The sequence below is a fragment of the Fundulus heteroclitus genome, chromosome 8 (genome assembly GCF_011125445.2).
Source record: "Fundulus heteroclitus isolate FHET01 chromosome 8, MU-UCD_Fhet_4.1, whole genome shotgun sequence".
Taxonomy (NCBI): domain Eukaryota; kingdom Metazoa; phylum Chordata; class Actinopteri; order Cyprinodontiformes; family Fundulidae; genus Fundulus; species Fundulus heteroclitus.
The window spans coordinates 7,488,656-7,507,756 of record NC_046368.1 but is presented as its reverse complement, the minus strand read 5'-3'; the positions used below and the strand labels follow the sequence as shown (position 1 = coordinate 7,507,756).

At 40.4% G+C, this 19,101-nt stretch overlaps 1 protein-coding gene across 8 annotated transcripts in view; it reads right to left on the bottom strand.

The window, feature by feature from the left end:
• Positions 1-19,101, bottom strand: part of cacna1bb (calcium channel, voltage-dependent, N type, alpha 1B subunit, b) — a 228,843-nt gene that overhangs the window by 80,820 nt on the left and 128,922 nt on the right. For 7 of the 8 annotated variants that reach the window (XM_036140040.1, XM_036140038.1, XM_036140044.1 and 4 more), the window contains exons 17-22: positions 17,818-17,885; positions 17,570-17,676; positions 14,363-14,425; positions 9,054-9,749; positions 3,988-4,193; positions 1,255-1,384 (exon numbers count right to left, since the gene is read on the bottom strand). In XM_036140040.1, the coding sequence (XP_035995933.1) occupies positions 1,255-1,384; positions 3,988-4,193; positions 9,054-9,749; positions 14,363-14,425; positions 17,570-17,676; positions 17,818-17,885 (1,270 nt within the window). The remainder of the gene's footprint in view (positions 1-1,254; positions 1,385-3,987; positions 4,194-9,053; positions 9,750-14,362; positions 14,426-17,569; positions 17,677-17,817; positions 17,886-19,101) is intronic. The other variant, XM_036140045.1, reaches the window with a different exon arrangement.

Here is a 19,101-nt window from a genome sequence, read left to right as displayed (position 1 = left end):
TTCACAAATGCCTGTTCCCAGAGACGGAACATAATTAGGAAAAATGGTGTTTAAATAAGCAGCATCTGTTTCCAGGAATAATGTAGAAATGAACAAGATTTTGTTGGAAGTGGTACAGCTGCTCTTTGTGTTTGCTCGAGGTTGGTCTTGTCACTTGTTCATGCGGTATATTATTTTATAACTGTTTTGTTTCTTTAGGTGTTGTTGCATTTAATTGCTGAATCGTTTTCTGCTTTTATGCCCAGGTCTCTCTTGAAAAAAGGAAATATTACCTGGATTATCCTGATTTTTCTTGCTGTAATATATATATATATATATATATATACTTTCTATTTTATATTTCTTCTGTGTCAGTTCTTATGTTTATTCATTGCTACTCTGCTCTTTGCACCAATAGAGAAAAGTATGTCAGTGTAAAAGTTCCCTTAGCAGTAAATCTGATCCTGATTTTGGAAAAATGCGGAACATCATCCACAGAAAAAGCAATCTCTGCTGTCAAAAATTTTGATTTTAGCAAAAGCAGATTTTTCTCAAAGCCTTTTTTATCTTATCTAAAAAAAAAAATTGCTTTCTCAAGATATTAATGTAAAAGTTTGTTTCGCATTTGTAACAGAATTCGCAAGATAATACAGTAAAGATAATTAGTTTTACTCTTACATCATTAATTTGTTTTGCTGGATGCTTTTTGGTGTGACATTTTCAACTTGAATCAGTGGCTAACATCACTTTTGTAATTATTAAATAAAGTAGCTAATTAAAAGAAATATATACATTTATGTCTGACTGTATAATTTAATTTCTACCTACATTTATTTGTGTATTTTATTTTTGGTGCCAATTAATCATATGCATATTTATTTATTGAGCATTTTTTTATTTCTGTATTTATTTTTAATTATGGAAGACTTGGTCCTCCATACTTTTGTGCTTTCGGATGAAAAAATTAAAAATAAATTCTGTTTATTTTAATAAATATTCTACCAGTGACAAAACAAACCTTTTCTAGGTTTAAAATATGGAAAAAATATTAACATTGTATCTCAAAAGAGGAATGAAAACAATTCCAAAAAGATAACTTTTTGAATCAATAAGAAATAAAATCTAATTACACCAATTAGAAGGGCTAAGTTTTATTTATTCATCTCTAACGCAACAATTCACTTGCTTGTTTGTTACTGTAGTATCACTAAGAGGGCTGAAATCTTTCTGCTTATTTCTGTGATTTGTCTCAGACCCCCTCCAGTGGAGCCTTACGGGTTTGTTTGTCCGAAGATGAACATTGAGCTGTAGGGAAGGATCTGCCGAGGCCCGTTAGCTGCCTCCTCCTCTTCCAGATCTTTCTTTTCGTCGCTGAGCTGGAAGTTGTCACAATCGATGTTGTTCACTGGTGTAAAGCAAAAAAAAACAACAACAACATATAAATAGCACAAATTTACAGCAACCTAAGACGTAACAGCAATACAGGTGAAATTTGTTTCGATTAGAAAGGCAAAGGTTGGTTATAGCAGCATTCGTTTGACTAATTCTGCTTTGGCAAATCGTTAGAGGATCAATGTTTTCATTACTTGCTAATTGGTTGCAATAGATTTGGAGGTTAAAGACCAAAGAACAATATAGCAAGTGGTTATTTATTTGAGATGGCATTTTCTGCAGTGTGTCTTAGGGCTGGACGATATAGAAAAAAAGCATATCGATAAATTAAAAATCATATTGATCGATGTTCCATAATTATCAACAAATTTAAAACATATGTTTTAAGTGCAGCCCTGGCCATTTAATGCGGTTGTTTAGCAAATTAGTTTTAGATACAGAACTCACAAACACTGAATTCAAACTCAACCGTTTATTCAACCAACTTTTTGCCAAAGCTGCACGTTTTTAAAAAAGAAAAAAAGAACGCGTGCTCTCTGAACTCTTTAAAGGGGGCGGAGCTTAGTGACGGAGCATACCTGAATCGGTGTTTGTGATTGGTTGGGAGGATGTAATGACTAATATTAAACTACATGATAGGCTAGAATGCAAAAGGAAGGAAAACTTTTTACTGACTCTTTTTTTTCATATCATCAATATATGTCTATCAATCGATATATATCGTTATTGAATTATCGTCCAGCCCTAGTATGTCTCAACATCAGTTCACAAACTCCAGGTTCTTGCATCTGACACCTACTGAGTCAAGCTAACTAACTAATGCTAAAAGTCCAGCTAACAGCTACTTAGAGTCAAGCAAATAGTAACCTAGAATAAAGCTACCAGTTATTTGATGTCAACTCAATAGCAGCTCAGTGTAAAGCTTACTTATTTATCTTTAAATTACATTTTCTGTCAAAGTATAACTTTGTAAAGTGCCTTGAGATGACATGTTTCATGAATTGGCGCTAAAGAGTAGTGAAGCTAGTAATGCGCCTAGAAGGCCCATCCTCCTGGGCACAGTCCAGGTTTCATGCAAATCAATGATTCAACCGTCACTCCACTTGGTCGTTAGAGGCTGTCCTGGATCAATGTGTGCTTCTGTGATTTTTTTTGTCTCTCTTGTTGTGTCTCTGCTCTGTCTTCTGTAACCCTCAGTTGGTCGAGGCAGATGAGCGTTCATACTGAGCCCGGTTCTGCTGAAGGTTTTTCCTTCCCGTTAATGGGGAGTTTTTCTTTCCACTGTCGCTTCATGCTTGCTCAGTATGAGGGATTGCTGCAAAGCCATGGACAATGCAGACGACTCTCCCTGTAGCTTTTCGCTTCTCCAGGAGTGAATGCTGCTTGTCGGGACTTTGATGCAATCAACTGGTTTCCCTTATATAGGAAATATTTTTGACCAATCTATATAATCTGACCAAATCTGTATAATCTGATTTAATTTGACTTTGGAAAGTGCCTTGAGATGACATGTTTCATTAATTGGCGCTATATAAATAAAATTTAATTTAATTGATTCCAAAATCAATTAAATTAGCTTTCTCAATTCAAAAAGTCTGGAGTAATGATGAGTAACAAGCTTCTGATCTTTATATTGGAGAAACCAAACAACCTCTCCACAGACGCATGGCTCAACACAGGAGAGCTACCTCCTCAGGTCAAGACTCTGCTGTCCACTTACACCTAAAGGACAAAGGACACTCTTTTGAGGACCAAAATGTTCACATTTTGGACAAAGAAGACAGATGGTTTGAAAGGGGTGTGAAGGAAGCCATCTACGTCAAGAGAGAAAGACCAACCTTAAACAGAGGAGGAGGCCTTAGGTTCCAACTCTCAAAAACTTACAACACAGCTATAGGATTAATTCCAGCCAATCGTCAACTTAACTCTCACCCTCATTCAGGTGATTAAAACATTGTTCCTTTAAGCCAAGCCAATAACAACTCTAACGACTCCTCGTTACAGAGGAGTGGACCAGTTTCGGTCCATTCCGCTGGCTTAATGGTTTTTACGACCGCCCATTACTAAGGGGTGGTCCTGTTTCGGTTGAATTTGCATGTTATCTAAGCCATTACAGGCCTTTGTTTGGTATGGTATAAAGCTTGTTACTCATCATTACTCCAGACTTTTTGAATTGAGAAAGCTTCCGGGAGAGGAAGCGAAACGTCTTCAACTACGGAAAACAAGTCCAGTTGCTTTGTTTTTTACCTTTTTTTTTGGAATGACCATGACCTGGATGACTGAGAATCTTCACCAGCTTAATTTAATTGAATTATTGCTTGTTGTGACTTGACTACTTGCTCGCCTGAATCCTAATGAGACTGCTTCTGTAATATGAGTTGGAGGCCCGGGCTATACACACTGGGAATTGATAGCCCAATGCTCTTTTTTTTTTTTTTGTCAAAAGAGAAAAGCCAACACCGAATAGAGGGTGTTTTAAAGATTGAGCTTTATTCAAATTACTTAAAAATCAATTAAGTTAAAAGTTCACTAAGAACTCCACATTTACTTTAGAAAATACAGCGAATGTTTGAAATCTAAAGTTTAACGTTATCTAAAAAGAAAGGCTGTACTCACTGGGTATGATGATGGTTTCTCCAGGTGGGGCAGTGATAGTGACAGGGATGTGGACAGCGTTGCAGTTGAGGCCGGCCTGACTGGCCCTGGTGGAGTTCTTCTGGTTGTCAGCGTCCTCTTGTTTTTCACTCGGAGTCAGACTGCTCCGCTTCAGCTGTAAAGGACTGCCAGCAAGGCTGTCCTCCTCTGTATCTGCCTGTCTATCCCTGGAGAGAAGGTGTGTTGGACCAGTAAGATTATACAGAGAATGTCATGTTGCTGTCGATATATTGAAATGTAATTGATTAAAGTGTTACATAATTACACAATTATTACTGATATTTTTTTTATAAGGTTATGCAAACATTTCTGTTTAATAAGCTTAACCAGAACAGGAATGAACACGGGGGTCATGACAGGTATGCCATAAATTAGCAGACTGCTAAAAACCCAAATGTAAACAAAAGTATTTTTTTCTTAGAAAAATAAAAGAATGAATTTCTATTTTAGCAGATTACAAAAAAAATTATTTTATTAGTTTATATAATGCAAGGAAACCATTTCTTTATCCTTTCCTGTCAAGTATGTGTGATTTTTTTTAAAGTGCTGTGATTAATAATTTCTCCTGGCTCTCTAACATTCTTGTGTATTTTAACTTGGAACTTCTGTAACTTTTTATTTGGCAAAATTGACTGTTTTTGATTTTTGATCTGATTTGTTTGTGCACACAATCAGATTGTGTGCATAATCAAGCACTTTGACTTTGTTTACAGCGACCACAGCTTACACACATTAGGTATAAGCAGCAGTTATGTACATGTGGGTTTGTTTTACATGTAAAGAAAAGCAAAACAGGGAAGGTAGTGCAAATATGCTTATGTTGTTTCACAGCACTATAGCTGACGACTCAAGCTGTCAGTTGTTCATTGTGATCAGAGAGACAGCGTTGGGGAAGAGACTCTGTCCGTGGCAGCTGGTTTTGGCAATTACCGCTCCATAGCCCCGACCTGAAGGTACAAGTCTATATGTGTGCAGAATGTGCAGGTCTGCAGAGATATTAGCCAGCCTTTTCTTGACCCTAGACATGTACAAAACATGGTTGAAGGGAAGGTCTACCCTGATGATCCTCTCTGCAGAATTGCACTGCAAAAACGGAACTAAAAATAAGTAAAATGTTCTCAAAATTAGTGTATTTGTCCTTGATTTGAACAGGTACATAAGATGATTTGCCAATGGAATAAGATTTTTGCACTTAAAATAGGAACAACTCATCTCCATCATCTTATTTCAAGGGCAGGATGTCTAATTATGTTATTTTAGGGGTCAAAATACTCATTCCATTGGCAGATAATCTTATTTACCTGCTCAAATCAAGGACATATACACTAACTTTTAAGAACATTTTACTTATTTTTAGATCCGTTTTTGCAGTGTGTTGCAGTTTATTCCTGTTACAAGGATGAGCCAAAACCTCACAGTGATGAATGAACACAGGCAAGACTAAATGACGGCTGTGTAGCAGATGACCACCAGCTCCTGTGGATGTTTGTACTCCCTGTGTGGGGACGAGCTCAGTTCCCGAGAAAAGGCGGTTCCAAGGAGTTGGAAGTTACCCACAGTAGCTGCATTGCTGTAGAGGTTGGTGAGGGGAGGCTGTGTAGGGGGTTAGTGTCTGTTGAAGTCCACCGTCATCTCCATCGTCTTGAAAAGGGAAAGTTCCAGGTGGTTTTGACAGCACCAGTGGACCAGCCAATCCAACTCCTGTCTATAGACTCATCAGCGTCCTGGATCAGATCAACGACAGTAATGTCAACTTCCTGAGTTTTAGAGACGGTTCCGCTGGGGTGGAGTCATTTGTGTGGAGAGAAAAGAGGAGTGGTGAGGGAACACACTCCTAGGGGACGCCGGCACTGATCAATCTTGAGTGGGAGAAGATGCTTCTTGACCATCTTCACCTGCTGCAGCTGGTCAGTCAGGAAGCTGATGATCCGCCGACAGAGGGAGTCTGGTACTGTTGAGCCGAGTGAGCTTCTGGTGGAGGACGTCTGGGTTGATGATGTTGAAAGCTGAGCTCAAGCATCCTGGGTGGTCGAGGTGGTGCAGGATGAAGCGTAGGACTGCAGCATCCATCAACCTGTTTGCCTGCTAAGCAAACTGCAGCGGGCCTGTGATGTTCTTCAACGCCAGTCGCTCAAAGACTTTCATGACCACAGACGTGAAGGCGGTAGGTCTGTTGTCATTTAACCTGCTGATGGTGCGTTTTTTCAGGGCCCGGGATGATGGTGAAGCATTCGATGCAGGGGGTGAGCCTCAGACAGCTCCACATACTTGTTAAAGATCTAAGTGAAGATGGGCACCAGGCTTCCAGGCAGAAGGAGGAAATGCCATCGGGTCCGGGGGCTTTCTGGACGCTTGATGCTGAAAGACCCTGTTTACATCATCCTCAGTGATCTTCAGAGCAGATAGGGAGTCAGAGGGGAGTGGATTGTAGAGTTGTTGGTGGGGGCGCAGGTTGTCACTTCGAGTGGGAGTGAGCTTTTCATATCAGCCAGCTGGGAGGTCATCACAGTGTGGGGGGGATGGGCTTCCGTAGATTGCAGGGTCATTAGCTGAGAAGCTGCTTTTTAGCTTCTCACTATGGCTTCTTTTAGTTGCCTTGATCACCTTTGTCACTGCTGTGAGCTTCTTCTTTGGTCCAAGGCAGCTTCCTCAGATGTTGAGAAAACCGTGGTTTATTGTTGTACGTACGAAAAGTCTTGGTCTGCACAAACATGTCCTCACAGAAACTGGTTCAGGTTGGTGGATAAAGCTTTAGAAACACTCCACCCTGTGCAGTCAAAGCAGGTACATAACATCTGCTTTGATTCATAAGTCAATTTCCTGACCACGGGCTTAGATAGTTTTAGATTTGGCCTGTAAGCTGGGATGAGATGAAGCAGCGATCAGAGTCACGGCTAGCTGGACGGTCTGGTTCTTTTAAGACTGTGTAACAGTGGTGTAGAGTGTTTTTGTTCTTAGTAGGGCATTTTACATGCTGTTGGTATTTTTGGGAGTTATTTTGAGAAGGTTTGTGTTGTTAAAATCCACAAGAATATTGTCGAGTGTTTTTTGTCCAACTCTTATGAGCTCAGAAAGCTGTTTTTCAGTCTCTGGTGTTCAGCTTTGTGGTGGGATGTAAACACTGTCCGAAACAAACAAGAAGAACTCCCTCGGTGAACAACAGGATTTGCAGTTTTTAACAAATCACTCCAGGTGAGGAGTAATTTAAATTTGTTTTGTAACACTGTGACATCAGAACACCAAACCTTCACTATTATGAAAGCAGATTCCACCTTCTCTGTTATATCACCGTTAGCTTCACGCTGCCACTCCAGCTCTTCAGATAACGACCATTTCTATGCCTCAATAGCTACGCTTACAGAAACAAAAGTTTACGATCTGCTTGAAATGTATTCGGATTAAAAACAAAACAAAAAAATCATCCGATTGTACCATTTATATGGGCACAAAATTGATTAATCCGATCCTATTGTGCGATTAAATGCCCCCGGCTTTATTCAGAATAGAACCACTCTGATATGCGTAGTTATGAAATTTCCCTAAAAACCCACAGAAGAAGAACTTCGGTCTCTGCTGAACAACATCAATAACAAAAAACGCAAACAATTCATTAGTGTACAAATTAGTTTGTCTTCCAGTCGACTAGGATAGACTTGCACCAGATTCTAATTATGGTTGAAACGTTAATGAATGAATAATTTTTATCTTTTTTAATGTTTCCGCCTGTCAAAACAGACATACACCACGCTGGCGTCAGGACCCGGGTCAGTTTGTCATATTCGGAATAATTTCATCCCTACAAGCATTTGTATGGATGTCCATTGGATTATCAATCGGCATAAAACACCCCTCTCATTCGGATTACAATTTCATTCTGATTAAGTTTAATCTGATCACATAATTCCGATTGCCGAGTTTACATGATGCATTTTATTCCCATCGGCCCTTTATTCCGATTACTTTTGTCCATGTAAACATAGCCAGTGTCTCATCGGTCGCATGACATTTCTCTGTTTTGTAAAGCAAAAATATTTCTGTAAAACACATTATTAATGGTGATAATCTCTGGTAATTCTTAACAGAGACTTGAGTTTCAGAGTCTGATTCAATTTGTACGTAAGTCACAAAAAATAAAAGACTTCAGACTCGACTTGGACTTGTGCTGGGGACTTGAATTGGACTCCTGATTCAAGACTTGAATCTGCTGTCTGTTTTACTAGGAAAGGGTTTGCTTAACCTTTAGCCAGTGACATTATTATGGGATATTAATCATAAAAATCAGTTAATCTCAGCTGTAGTTTCACAGTAATGAATGACCCCAAATGAGCACCGTAGTAAATGGCTTTTGGTCGTTTTAGAACAAAACATTCGTAACTTATTTACGACATTCCCTCTCTACAAAGCATACTTCAGGCAGGAATGAACTTCCTGTTTGGTTTATTCCTAAGTTAAACAATCATTTATTAATTGACAACACTTTGCCTAATTAATTAGGTTGTAAAATGTGGAAAACCCTCCTAACTATTTATAGTATTTATAGTTATAAAGACGGAGTGGACAACATAAAGACAGGGATGTACTGTTGTTGACTTAGTCATTAGAAAAATTAAAACATTCTTTGTTTGATTCATTCACAAATTCAACATTAACAGGTCTTAATCTTTTTTTTTAATATGAGTTTTGAATATGTTTTGGTCCGTTTTATGTTAAACGGTTCAAGGATAGCATTGTATAAATATTAAAAGACTGAAATATGATTATTATGTGATTATGTAATAATTTAGGCCAAACAGAACAGGTTTGGATTCCCGACCTACAGCGGTGCAGAGTGAGCGCTGACCCAGATGTGGGTTTGGATTTGATGAGAAATGTTTGTTTTCTTGGACTTGGAAATATGACTTGTGAACATCTCAGGCACTTATTCCTATAATCTATCTTTTACAAGCAACGCGTCCATTTTGGATTTTGAGTTTGTCGTTGAAGGCAACCGACTTGCGCACACAAGTCGAACGCACCGACAGCCTCACCTGTGAATTCTGGATCCGTTCCTGTTCCTCTTGCACTCATCTCCGCTCAGAGCGGACTGAGGCTTAGCCACGCGGGACGAGCGCAGCTTCTTCTCTCCGTTGCTGTCCCCTCTCCCCTTCCCCTCTTCCTGTGCTCCATTTGTCAAACGTCCGTTTCCTTCCTTTGCAGTTCGACGGGAGCGGTGGTGGCGATGCCCTCTATCCTCCGTGCCGCCGGCCCGCGGGTCCTCTTCGGGCGAACCCGTTTGGTGGTGGTGTCTCTGTCCTCCTTCGTGATTCCCTCCCCTCTCTTTTTCCTGGGAACCATCTGTGTTGTCTTCCCTGCTCCGGCTGTGATGACTGTGGTGCCTGCCTCCCTGAGTGTCGCCCCCTTCGCCGTTTCTGTCTCGGTGGTGGTAGTGCCTCCTGGAGTGAGTGTGGAAGCTTTCCCGCACGCTGCCTTGTCGGGGCCTTCCCGCCTCCTCCTGCACTCCGGCTCTGGTTTGATCCCCGTTCTTATCCTCCACAACGAGTGGTCGGTCAGTGTGAGTCTTCATGTCGGGGTGCAGGTGGAGGGTGCTGGACACCCTGAGATGCTCCTCGGGATCCAGCTCGTTGAACAGGGCCTCGTTGCTCGTCTTCATGTTGTGCTTCCTCAGCTGGTTGGTGCGCTGCTCCCACACTGACATGGACTTTGAAGACCGCTGCTGCTCCTTGCTGCAAGCATCAAGCCAAATCAAAGCAGAAAGATCATGAATAAATCTCATGTTTAACAATGAGTTCTTGCTGGCGTTTTTGGATGAGGAGAAAAAAAAAATGCAGGATCAGCCATAGCCATGATTTCTAAAACATTCCCCAAGAAGCATCTGGATGATCGAAAACAGCAGATTTAGGTCCATGGATGGGTGAGTAAAATGTTTCACACGAAGAAGAAAATGAACCGTTTTAGTAGAGTGAATGTAGTTAATACTCAAGTGTGTACTAAGATTCCTCCTTCCCGTTTGGTTAAAGGTGACATGAAATGGAAAGTCTACTTTTTCAGCCCTTAAAAACCTTTTGTCATGTGTTGGGGCCTCTGGAAGCACTGAAAAGCTGAATTTAGTCTTCCAAAGTATTGTTTAGCTATTTTTAGATTCTTTTTGGGACATACTTTTCTGCTTTTAGGCGCCCCGTCATTTTCCCGCCACGTTTAGTTGTCGCCGCGATTTTGTAGGATGCCAAAGCGGTCGGTGGGCAGATTGTTGGGTGGATTAACTCACACAATCACTCCGCCGTTAGCAGAACCTTGTCAAAGACGTGCCCGGCTAAACTTTATTTGTTGTGGGAGAAATAATTTTTCAGTGGAGAATGTCCTCCACTTCCAGGATCAGAGCTTCGGTAATTTCTGCTTGTGATGAAGAGGGATTTGCCCAGGGACCTCATCTGATCGAGGGCTCAGATCCTTCTGAGAATGGAAACAAAAGACGCAGCAAAGCAGTATGCTGCTGATAACGCAGGAATTTTAACAGAATTTATTTTAGACATCATAGCGCTCTTGTAGTTATTTGAGACCACAACAATAGTGCCTGTCTATATCTGAAGGCTCGATTCTGCTGGTTCACCTTGTCATTCTCCTCTTGCGGTGGGTCGAACTAGTAACACTTTACAATAAGATACAAAAAAATCTGATTAACTACTAGAGAACGCCTTGGGAACTAATCAGGAACTAATAGGTAGTTAACCATTACTTACGGGGGAATGTACAGCCCAGCCTTATTGGGGGACTACTGGTTATTTATTAGGGGCTCAAACAGGAAACAATCAGGATCTAATGGGTAGTTATCAAGAAAAAAAGCAGAGGAAGTAATCACAAATTAATGAGAAGTTACCCAGTTCTTACTCAATAGGTTTGGAATACAGAGATTTCAATAAAATCGGCAATAAGTAGCAAACTGATTTTTTGACAATGATGAGCTAAGACCTCACTGGTGCAGGATTTATTCAGAACCCAAATGGAGAATTTCTCCTCTGTTTCTTTGGTAACAAACCAGTAGTTTTCTAATAAAAATGGACTTTGTCTCCCACCCTAAGTACTGGTTAACTAACTGGTTAACATTAGTTCCTGATTAGTTCCTCTGTTGTTTTCCTGATAACTATCCATTAATTCCTGATTAGTTCCTCTGTTGTTTTCCTAATAACTACCCATTAGTTCCCGATTAGTTACCCTGTTGTTTTCCTGATAACTACCCATTAGTTCCTGATTACTTCCTCTGTTGTTTTCCTGATAACTATCCATTAATTCCTGATTAGTTCCTCTGTTGTTTTCCTAATAACTACCCATTAATTCCTGATTAGTTCCCCTGTTGTTTTCCTGATAACTACCCATTAGTTCCTGATTAGTTCCCCTGTTGTTTCCCTGATAACTACCCATTAGTTCCTGATTAGTTCCCCTGTTGTTTTCCTGATAACTACCCATTAGTTCCGGATTAGTTCCCCTGTTGTTTTCCTGATAACTACCCATTAGTTCCTGATTAGTTCCTCTGTTGTTTTCCTGATAACTACCCATTAGTTCCTGATTAGTTCCTCTGTTGTTTTCCTGATAACTACCCATTAGTTCCTGATTAGTTCCTCTGTTGTTTTCCTGATAACTACCTATAAAAACGTACACACAGGTGGTATTTTTGAAGAGTTCCTGTTTGGGTTTTTTAATGGGCCTCCTTACGCTGTTGAGTCAAGGTGCTGTTTTAGATCTTTTGAATGTAACCAAACACTTTGACCAAGTTGATTCCGCCATTCCTCCGTCAACATTTTTGTGGTCTGAAAGGTGCAATGTTGTCAAGGTTTAGGTCATATTTGTCGAGGTTTTCAGTACCTATGGAGTTGTGGGGGATATTTTCCTCTACATCTACCCCAAGGATCCAGTTTGATTGATCCTTTTTGCAGTATGTCATTTAACAGGTGTATTTCGAACAAACTGCCAATAGGTGGTTACATTTGCTAATAATTAGTTAATGTCTGCCCCCATTCCTCCAGTTGTTGTGGTTCAATTATACCCAACATTGATTGAAGAATTCTTCTTTGAATTCAGAGGGAATTGGTCATGTGTGAATGGGCACTCTGCACTTCATAACGCATTGCTCAGTCAGCCAAGTTTATTCCTGAGTAGATTATTATACATGCAATTTATTTCCCCCCATAAAAGTAACAAGGTCAAAATTATTAAAAAGTTGCAGTGTCTTCAATGTTTCCATCATGGCAGTCCATACTGTTTCTGTAAAGTGTGAGTGTAAATGACCATTCATGGGATAATTATCATCTATTTGGTCACCTGTATTTCAAGATATGTGGAGTGGGGGAGCAGTAGACTGTATAAATCCTAAAAAAGACACACAGACAGAAAACACAGGAGACAAGGACAGGCGACAGGACAGACAGGTGAAACACACAAGTAGCTTTTGTAGAGTTGCACATAGAAAATGAGAAATATTCACTGAGAGCATTTGAGTGGTAATTTGTGAGAAACAATGATCAAGGTTAACATAAAAAATAGGTATAGTTTAATGTTTTTTTTTCATGAGGAAGTATCTTATAAATAGTTATATGGCTATTTTTTAAACTGGAATATTAAAACGTTTGTTTTAGTACTTCAGTAAAATAAACTAAAATGTATTTATTTCACACAGCGTGATGCATTTTAAATGTTTATTTCAAATAATTCTGAGGATTATGGTTTACAGGTTATGAAAACCACAAAATCAAGTGTAATGTAAATTAGAATATCACATCAGAGCAACAAAAATGTCAGCCTAATAAAAAGTGTATGCGCAATGGAGGCTATTCCTACTTGGTTGGAGCTCCTTTTACATGAATTGTTGCATGAATGCAACGCGGCACTGATGTGATCAACCTGTGGTTCTGCTGAGGTGTGACGGATACCCAGGTAGCTTCAGCATCTCTGGATTGTTGAGCCTGGTGTCCATCATCTCCCTCTTGACAATACTCAGATTGTCCACGAGGTTCATGCAACGCCATCACGCCGACCCATGAAGCACAGTGATCTCACGCTCAGCAGGCATTCGGGTTTTTCCAGCAGTACCTAGTGCTGCTGGAAAATTACATCAGTATCTCCATCAAGCTAGTCAGCAGCAGGGAGCATGAAGTGCGCTAAAATGTCCTGGTAGACGGCTACCAGGACCTCAGAAAAGCAGATGAAATGTGGACGTGGATTCTGTTTCTCTCCACTCGTCCTCCAGAATCTGGGACCCTTGATTCCCATGAGAGATACACACTTTACTTTCATCTGGGAAGAGTTTTCTGCGTTAGCTGGATGAAAAGCTTCTGACATCGTCTCTGGTTCAGGGGGCAGCTCGATACAAGGAATGCCACCGTTGGATGCTTGTGTGTTCATCTCCAATGTAAAAGTTTTTCCTTCCACTTAACTTTCCAGTAACACTCCAATGCAGCAGTCTGTGAGCAGTCGGCAACCATTGCTGTGGCTTACCTTCTATGTAGAAAGTGCCAGTGGCTGTCTGTTTGGCAGCTGTAAAATTAGCACTCTCCCATTATTGTGGAGACCATGAAATTATGTTTCTTTATTTTTATTGGTCCAAACTTTACTTTTTTTATCATCATAATGATCACAATTATCTGCAGGAATATGTTGAAACATACCACTATGTGTAATAAATCTGAGAAATATGTGAGTTTATCTTTTCAAAGTGAGTTTGGATGGTTTTCTAATCCTTTAGGGAGGACCTGTATCTGCCCTGTGGGAAGCAGAGAGCAGATTAGCCGACATTAGATGTGCTGCTTTGTTATTTTTTCCTACCGTTGTGCCCTGAGGTGTACCGTAGCAAACAAACTGGAAATGCCAAACTACTTTTTTTTTTGACAGCAACACAGAAATTAAGATTTATGACACAAATTACTGAGATTAGAGCGCACAGAACGGGAGATTTACAAGACACAACAATGCTGATGATCTGTATCAACAGATTAAATGCTAGTTAAAGGTTATTTACTGAAACTTTACACTTAAAATTACAACTGTACTTCTCTTTATAATGAGCTGCCGACATACAATGTTAACTTTAATGTTTTTGTATTTGTACATACCTCTTTTAGCGTTGAAAAGCAAGAATAAAAGTTCAATTTTGATTAATTTATTCTGAGAAGGTGAAAAAAAGAGACAACACAAGGTAGGAGAGTGGGACAGATTGATCATAAGTACGGGGAGAATAGTCAATGGTAAAATGGGAGGAATTAAGCAATGGAAAGAGAATAAAGGAAACAAGGAAGGAGAGGAAAGAAGGAAGGAGCAGAACATTTTATCAGAGAGAGCGATAACTCACGGTGACTGAATGCTGGTGACGGACGACCTGCGAGAGAGTGCATCTCGATTTTGCTTTACAAAACTGTACATGCAGAACAAAAACAAAGGAAAAAAAATGAGACAAATGCGGAAAGGGACAGGTGGACGGTCTGTTAACGTCTCGCCGCCATCCACCTGTCCCTACTCCATGTTTCACAGTGTTTCTACGAAGCTGCCTCAAAAACACAACAGCAACCTGAGCAACATCAGGAACGATTTGACAAATAAAAACAAAAACCGTTCAGGAGTTTCATTCCACGGTGGGAAGATTTGAAGATGGTCAAACATTCTTTCATTAATTAAAGGGGAACAAATCATTTCACTCTTGTTGGTTTAAACCTAAATAAATTAGCATACTTATCAATTCCTATATTTGTCTTTTTTTTTTTTTTGCTCATCTCCAAATTAAATGTTTCAGATCAAAGATAACCAGAGGGGCCTGAGGTGTTCTTTTTAGAGTCAAATCATGTTAATTTAGGTCAATAGGTTGAATCTACATTCTGAAGTCATAGATGTCGGATTCATATTGGATTTAAAAGCGATCAAGAAAACAACTGATTTAATGTCAACGTCTTTATTACACCTTACTGAGCTTACCTGGCTAACGAAAATATGTTCACTATTAAAGGTATACTATGCAACCGGGGTTGATTTTCCAGCGAGGCTCCCCCCAGAGGGCGAAAGTAAACGTGCACTGTCATAAAGATGCTCAGTTGTTCTAGTTTCTCCGTCAAGCCAGGCGCGGTTGTTTTGAGCTTAGCAGACAGGCGAACGCAACGAAAAGTGGAAAAAACGGCAGTACAAACAATGACTAACACAGTGAAGGTATGAACATCAGGGTTTCCCGCAGCGCTATCTTGGCCAAACTCACGCTACCGCCTCGCCAACATTCAAAAAAAAAAAAAAAATAATAAAATAATAATAATAATAATAATAATAAAAAAAAAAACTCAATATGCTTGCATGTATATTTGATGTTAGCACGCGGTTCTTTGTTGTTGCTTTCGCGCGTGCATATAGTAAATGGAAGGGCAAAAACACATGGAGTTCTCGCCGTAAAGCAAGACCGACTCTCGCGGTTTTGCACGAGACTTCTGAGCCTGTGGGTGCGGGCCGAGGGCTCTTGCAATTGCAAGTGCGGTATTTCCCCCACAGACCACCAGGGCGGCCGAGAAAACCTTAGTTCAACCTGAAATGACTCATTTAATCATCCAAAACGGTATGGAACACATTAATTAACTGAAAAATGTTGCATAGTATGCCTTTAAGGTTCCCAAACCTTTCAGCCTATGAGCCCCAAAACAACTGTGCCAGAAACTGGGGACCCCCCCTGTGGGGTCTTGAAGTTGTAAATCTTCGAGAAAAGAAATAATATTTGTCCACAATTAATGGCATAAATACCATTATTAAATCTAGGATATTCTTTAACATTCCAAAGTCATAAAACTGGAGGGTATTCCACAAGCTCAGCACACCACCTGTATAATGTAATATTTTAGGACACATCAAATAACTGAATCCCTTAAGCAATATTATTTGACACGCTGATTGAATAACCTTAACACCGAAACCACCGTCTAAATATTCAGCTTGCAAACTGACCTTTTATTCAAGACGGTAATGTATTTTATTTTTTTACATAACTTATTTGGCTTCAAAAGCAGAAATATATATCACACAGTGACTGACGGCTGTTTTGTTGTGTTTCTACCACATTACGGCACCAGCATTCCTAAAAGACCTGAACCAATTACCCCAACTAATACGGCATGAAATGTTCCCCTTACGTTTAAAGCGGTTTACTGTGCAGGAAAAAGGGGTTTTGGAATGAAACTCCTGAGTTTTTTTTTCTTTTCTCAACAGCACAAAGGAAACAAACCAAACCTGTTCATTTAAAACAAAACCACCAGCGTTTTTAGCGTACCCTTCAACAACCAAATGATATTGTTCCGACATGCTGAGACCGAACGCACATGATCACACGACAACAGTGACAACAACGACAAAGGAGTACGACCGGGAAGCAGGCTAACTGGTGATATATGCCACTGATTAGCTGCCGGAGTCTAAATGACCTCGTTCTCAGCGGGAACGATGGCAATTAAGGAGCAAAGATGATCACTTTGTCAAATGAGTAAACGGCTGTGAAACTCCTCCTAACATAAACGCTGTGCAAGGATTCTGGCTGAAATTTAGAGGATCCAGTAAGGTTGAGCTCGCCTCGTCTCAGTTCAGTGCAGAGGTTAGATGGTTTGATGCTGTTAGCCTTATTCGCACCTATATTTACAGTAGTTACATCTAAAGTTCACTATTAAATGGATTAAATCGCAGCAAAACAGTTATATCAAGTCACAGTTTTATGAAGCGCAGCTACTTTATAATGAATTTTAACTCTGCTGCTTTTATCTGCTTCTACTTTTTCTCTAAAAAAAAAAAGATGCCAGATGAAAAACTTAGACTGGTCTGCCTTATTAATTGGCAACCGTAGTAAACAGACACACTAATTGCTTTACTGTCGCAGTAAGTCAGAAAAATGCTTCACAGCTGCTTCTTTATACGACGTATAAATAACAATAACAAGCCTGAGAAGTCACTTAAAAAAAGATTTATTCTCCTAGTTCTCAGAAGCGTGTTGTCTGCTTCTTCCTGGGTAAAAAATATGCAGCGCTCAGTGTATAATACCATTAATGTACCACTAAGAGAACTTTAAGGACTGCACAACGGTAATCTCCTGGAGTAGCATTTGCATTTGATGTATATTTTTTTATATTATCAATAAAACTTTGAATCTAAAACAAATGCACACGTGCATATCTGCAGAGCTGGGAGCCACTTATATGAGTTAAAAACTATAAAACAGTCAAATTACCAGGTTCTTCAGACTTTTGAGTGAAACTTTAATTAAACGATTAGGTGAACACCATTAGTAGGCATTCAGTGCTTCCTTAATTGCACATCCAGTAGGAGAAGATCAACAGTTGGGGTGTGATAAACAAGACAACACAACTGCAGCGCTCCTATAACTGGAACAGATGAGGAGAAATGCAAGACAGACACAAACCAAACGTAACCTCACGTTTGAGACTGAGAGGAAAGAACAAACAGAGAGAAATAGCTGGAGGGGGGGGGGGCATACTTCCTTCCATCCTGGGGCCAAGCAGAAGGTACGAGACATTTAGAAACTTACGCAGCGATGGAAATGTTGGCGGCTGACATGGGGCTGACTTCTTTTACTTCCAGAGCTTTCTGCAGGGCGAGCTTCTTATTGGCCGCCTCCTCCTGCTCCTCTTCATCCTTTAAAGCAGTCGTCAACACGTAAAGCTGAGGTTTTTAATGTTGCGCGTGCAACTGTCGACGGCACACACGCACAATTTTCCCGTGATTTCGGCTATTTTAATACAAAGAGGAGACGGGGAAAACACTGACGGAGCCCACCTTAGTCAGCTCTTGGGCGTTGGCGAGGTTGTCAACAGCGATGGCCAAGAAGACATTCAAAAGAGTGTCTGAATGGCAACATTCAGGGAAAAAAAACAGTGAACTAGGAAAAAACAAGCACTTTTATTCTTTTATACAAGAAGCAACTCCCACTAATGCCGATATTGTTCAACTTTAGCATTTGGGTTTAAGGGATGGTCAGGAGTTACAACCGAGGGTGACAGATTGAGACATTTGTGGTATATTGAGTGATTATTTGATACAATTACTACAAAAAATGTCTTAAATTGCACTTGGATTACTCTAGAACCTCATTACTTCAGACTGGATTTAGTCTCCAGGATCTCAATGCCTGAATGAAGCTAGATCGTATTCCAATGGGAACCCAGTTATGGCTTCACTGTGTGCTTCCTTTTTGATAAAAAGGTTTTTCATCCCTGCTTTCCCGACCGTCCTACCACATCTGACGCAGGGCGCATGTTTGCCGTCTGAGAAACTACCCCAGCTATACGCCTCCACCGTCCGTTTCAGGCGCAGGTAAGGATGGAGGAGAATGAATTATGCACGCAGATCTGGAGTTCAAAAAGCCTGGAGTCATTTTTGGATGACTTGTGCTGTGACTGCAGCACAACTGAACTGGAAATGTCAGCCGCTGCTCACGCTTTTTCCCCTCTTCTCCACTCCTCTTCCTTCTCTCGCTCTTTAACACAAATACGACGCCAAGACTTCTCCTACCACGATGTCAGGTACAGTTTTCATTTCAACTGCAATCTAGAAACCACATTTGGGCCACTGCACAATGTGGAGATGTTTGCACATCAGCGGTGAGCCCTACTCCACTGGGATTCCAGCACACGCCCATTTATAGCTAATAAATTAACTGGAGTGCTACCTGCCCAGCATGGCTGTGATGCATGAGCCTTTGCATGAGGCAAGTATGGCCAGCCCTGCTTCCAATTGTCCAAAGACCAAGCAACACAGGTGCGTGCAGGTCATACATAATGGATTGGCTGTCTATCACAACTTAAACGTAGAGGTTCTGCATTTGCTAAATACTGTTGGGGAACTTCAACGCGCCGTCGTTCGTAACAGAGAGCGCATCGCGTTGGTGCAGTCCAGAAAGCTCACCAAGACACTGCAGAGACCGTCCACATTCAGATGACTTGATGACTTAATGCATACCTGATAGCATTTTAACAGATTTACAGCATTTGTTCTCACCACACTCACTATAAGAAGAAAAAGGCTCTAGATTTCAAATCAGCCAATCACACATACGTTTTT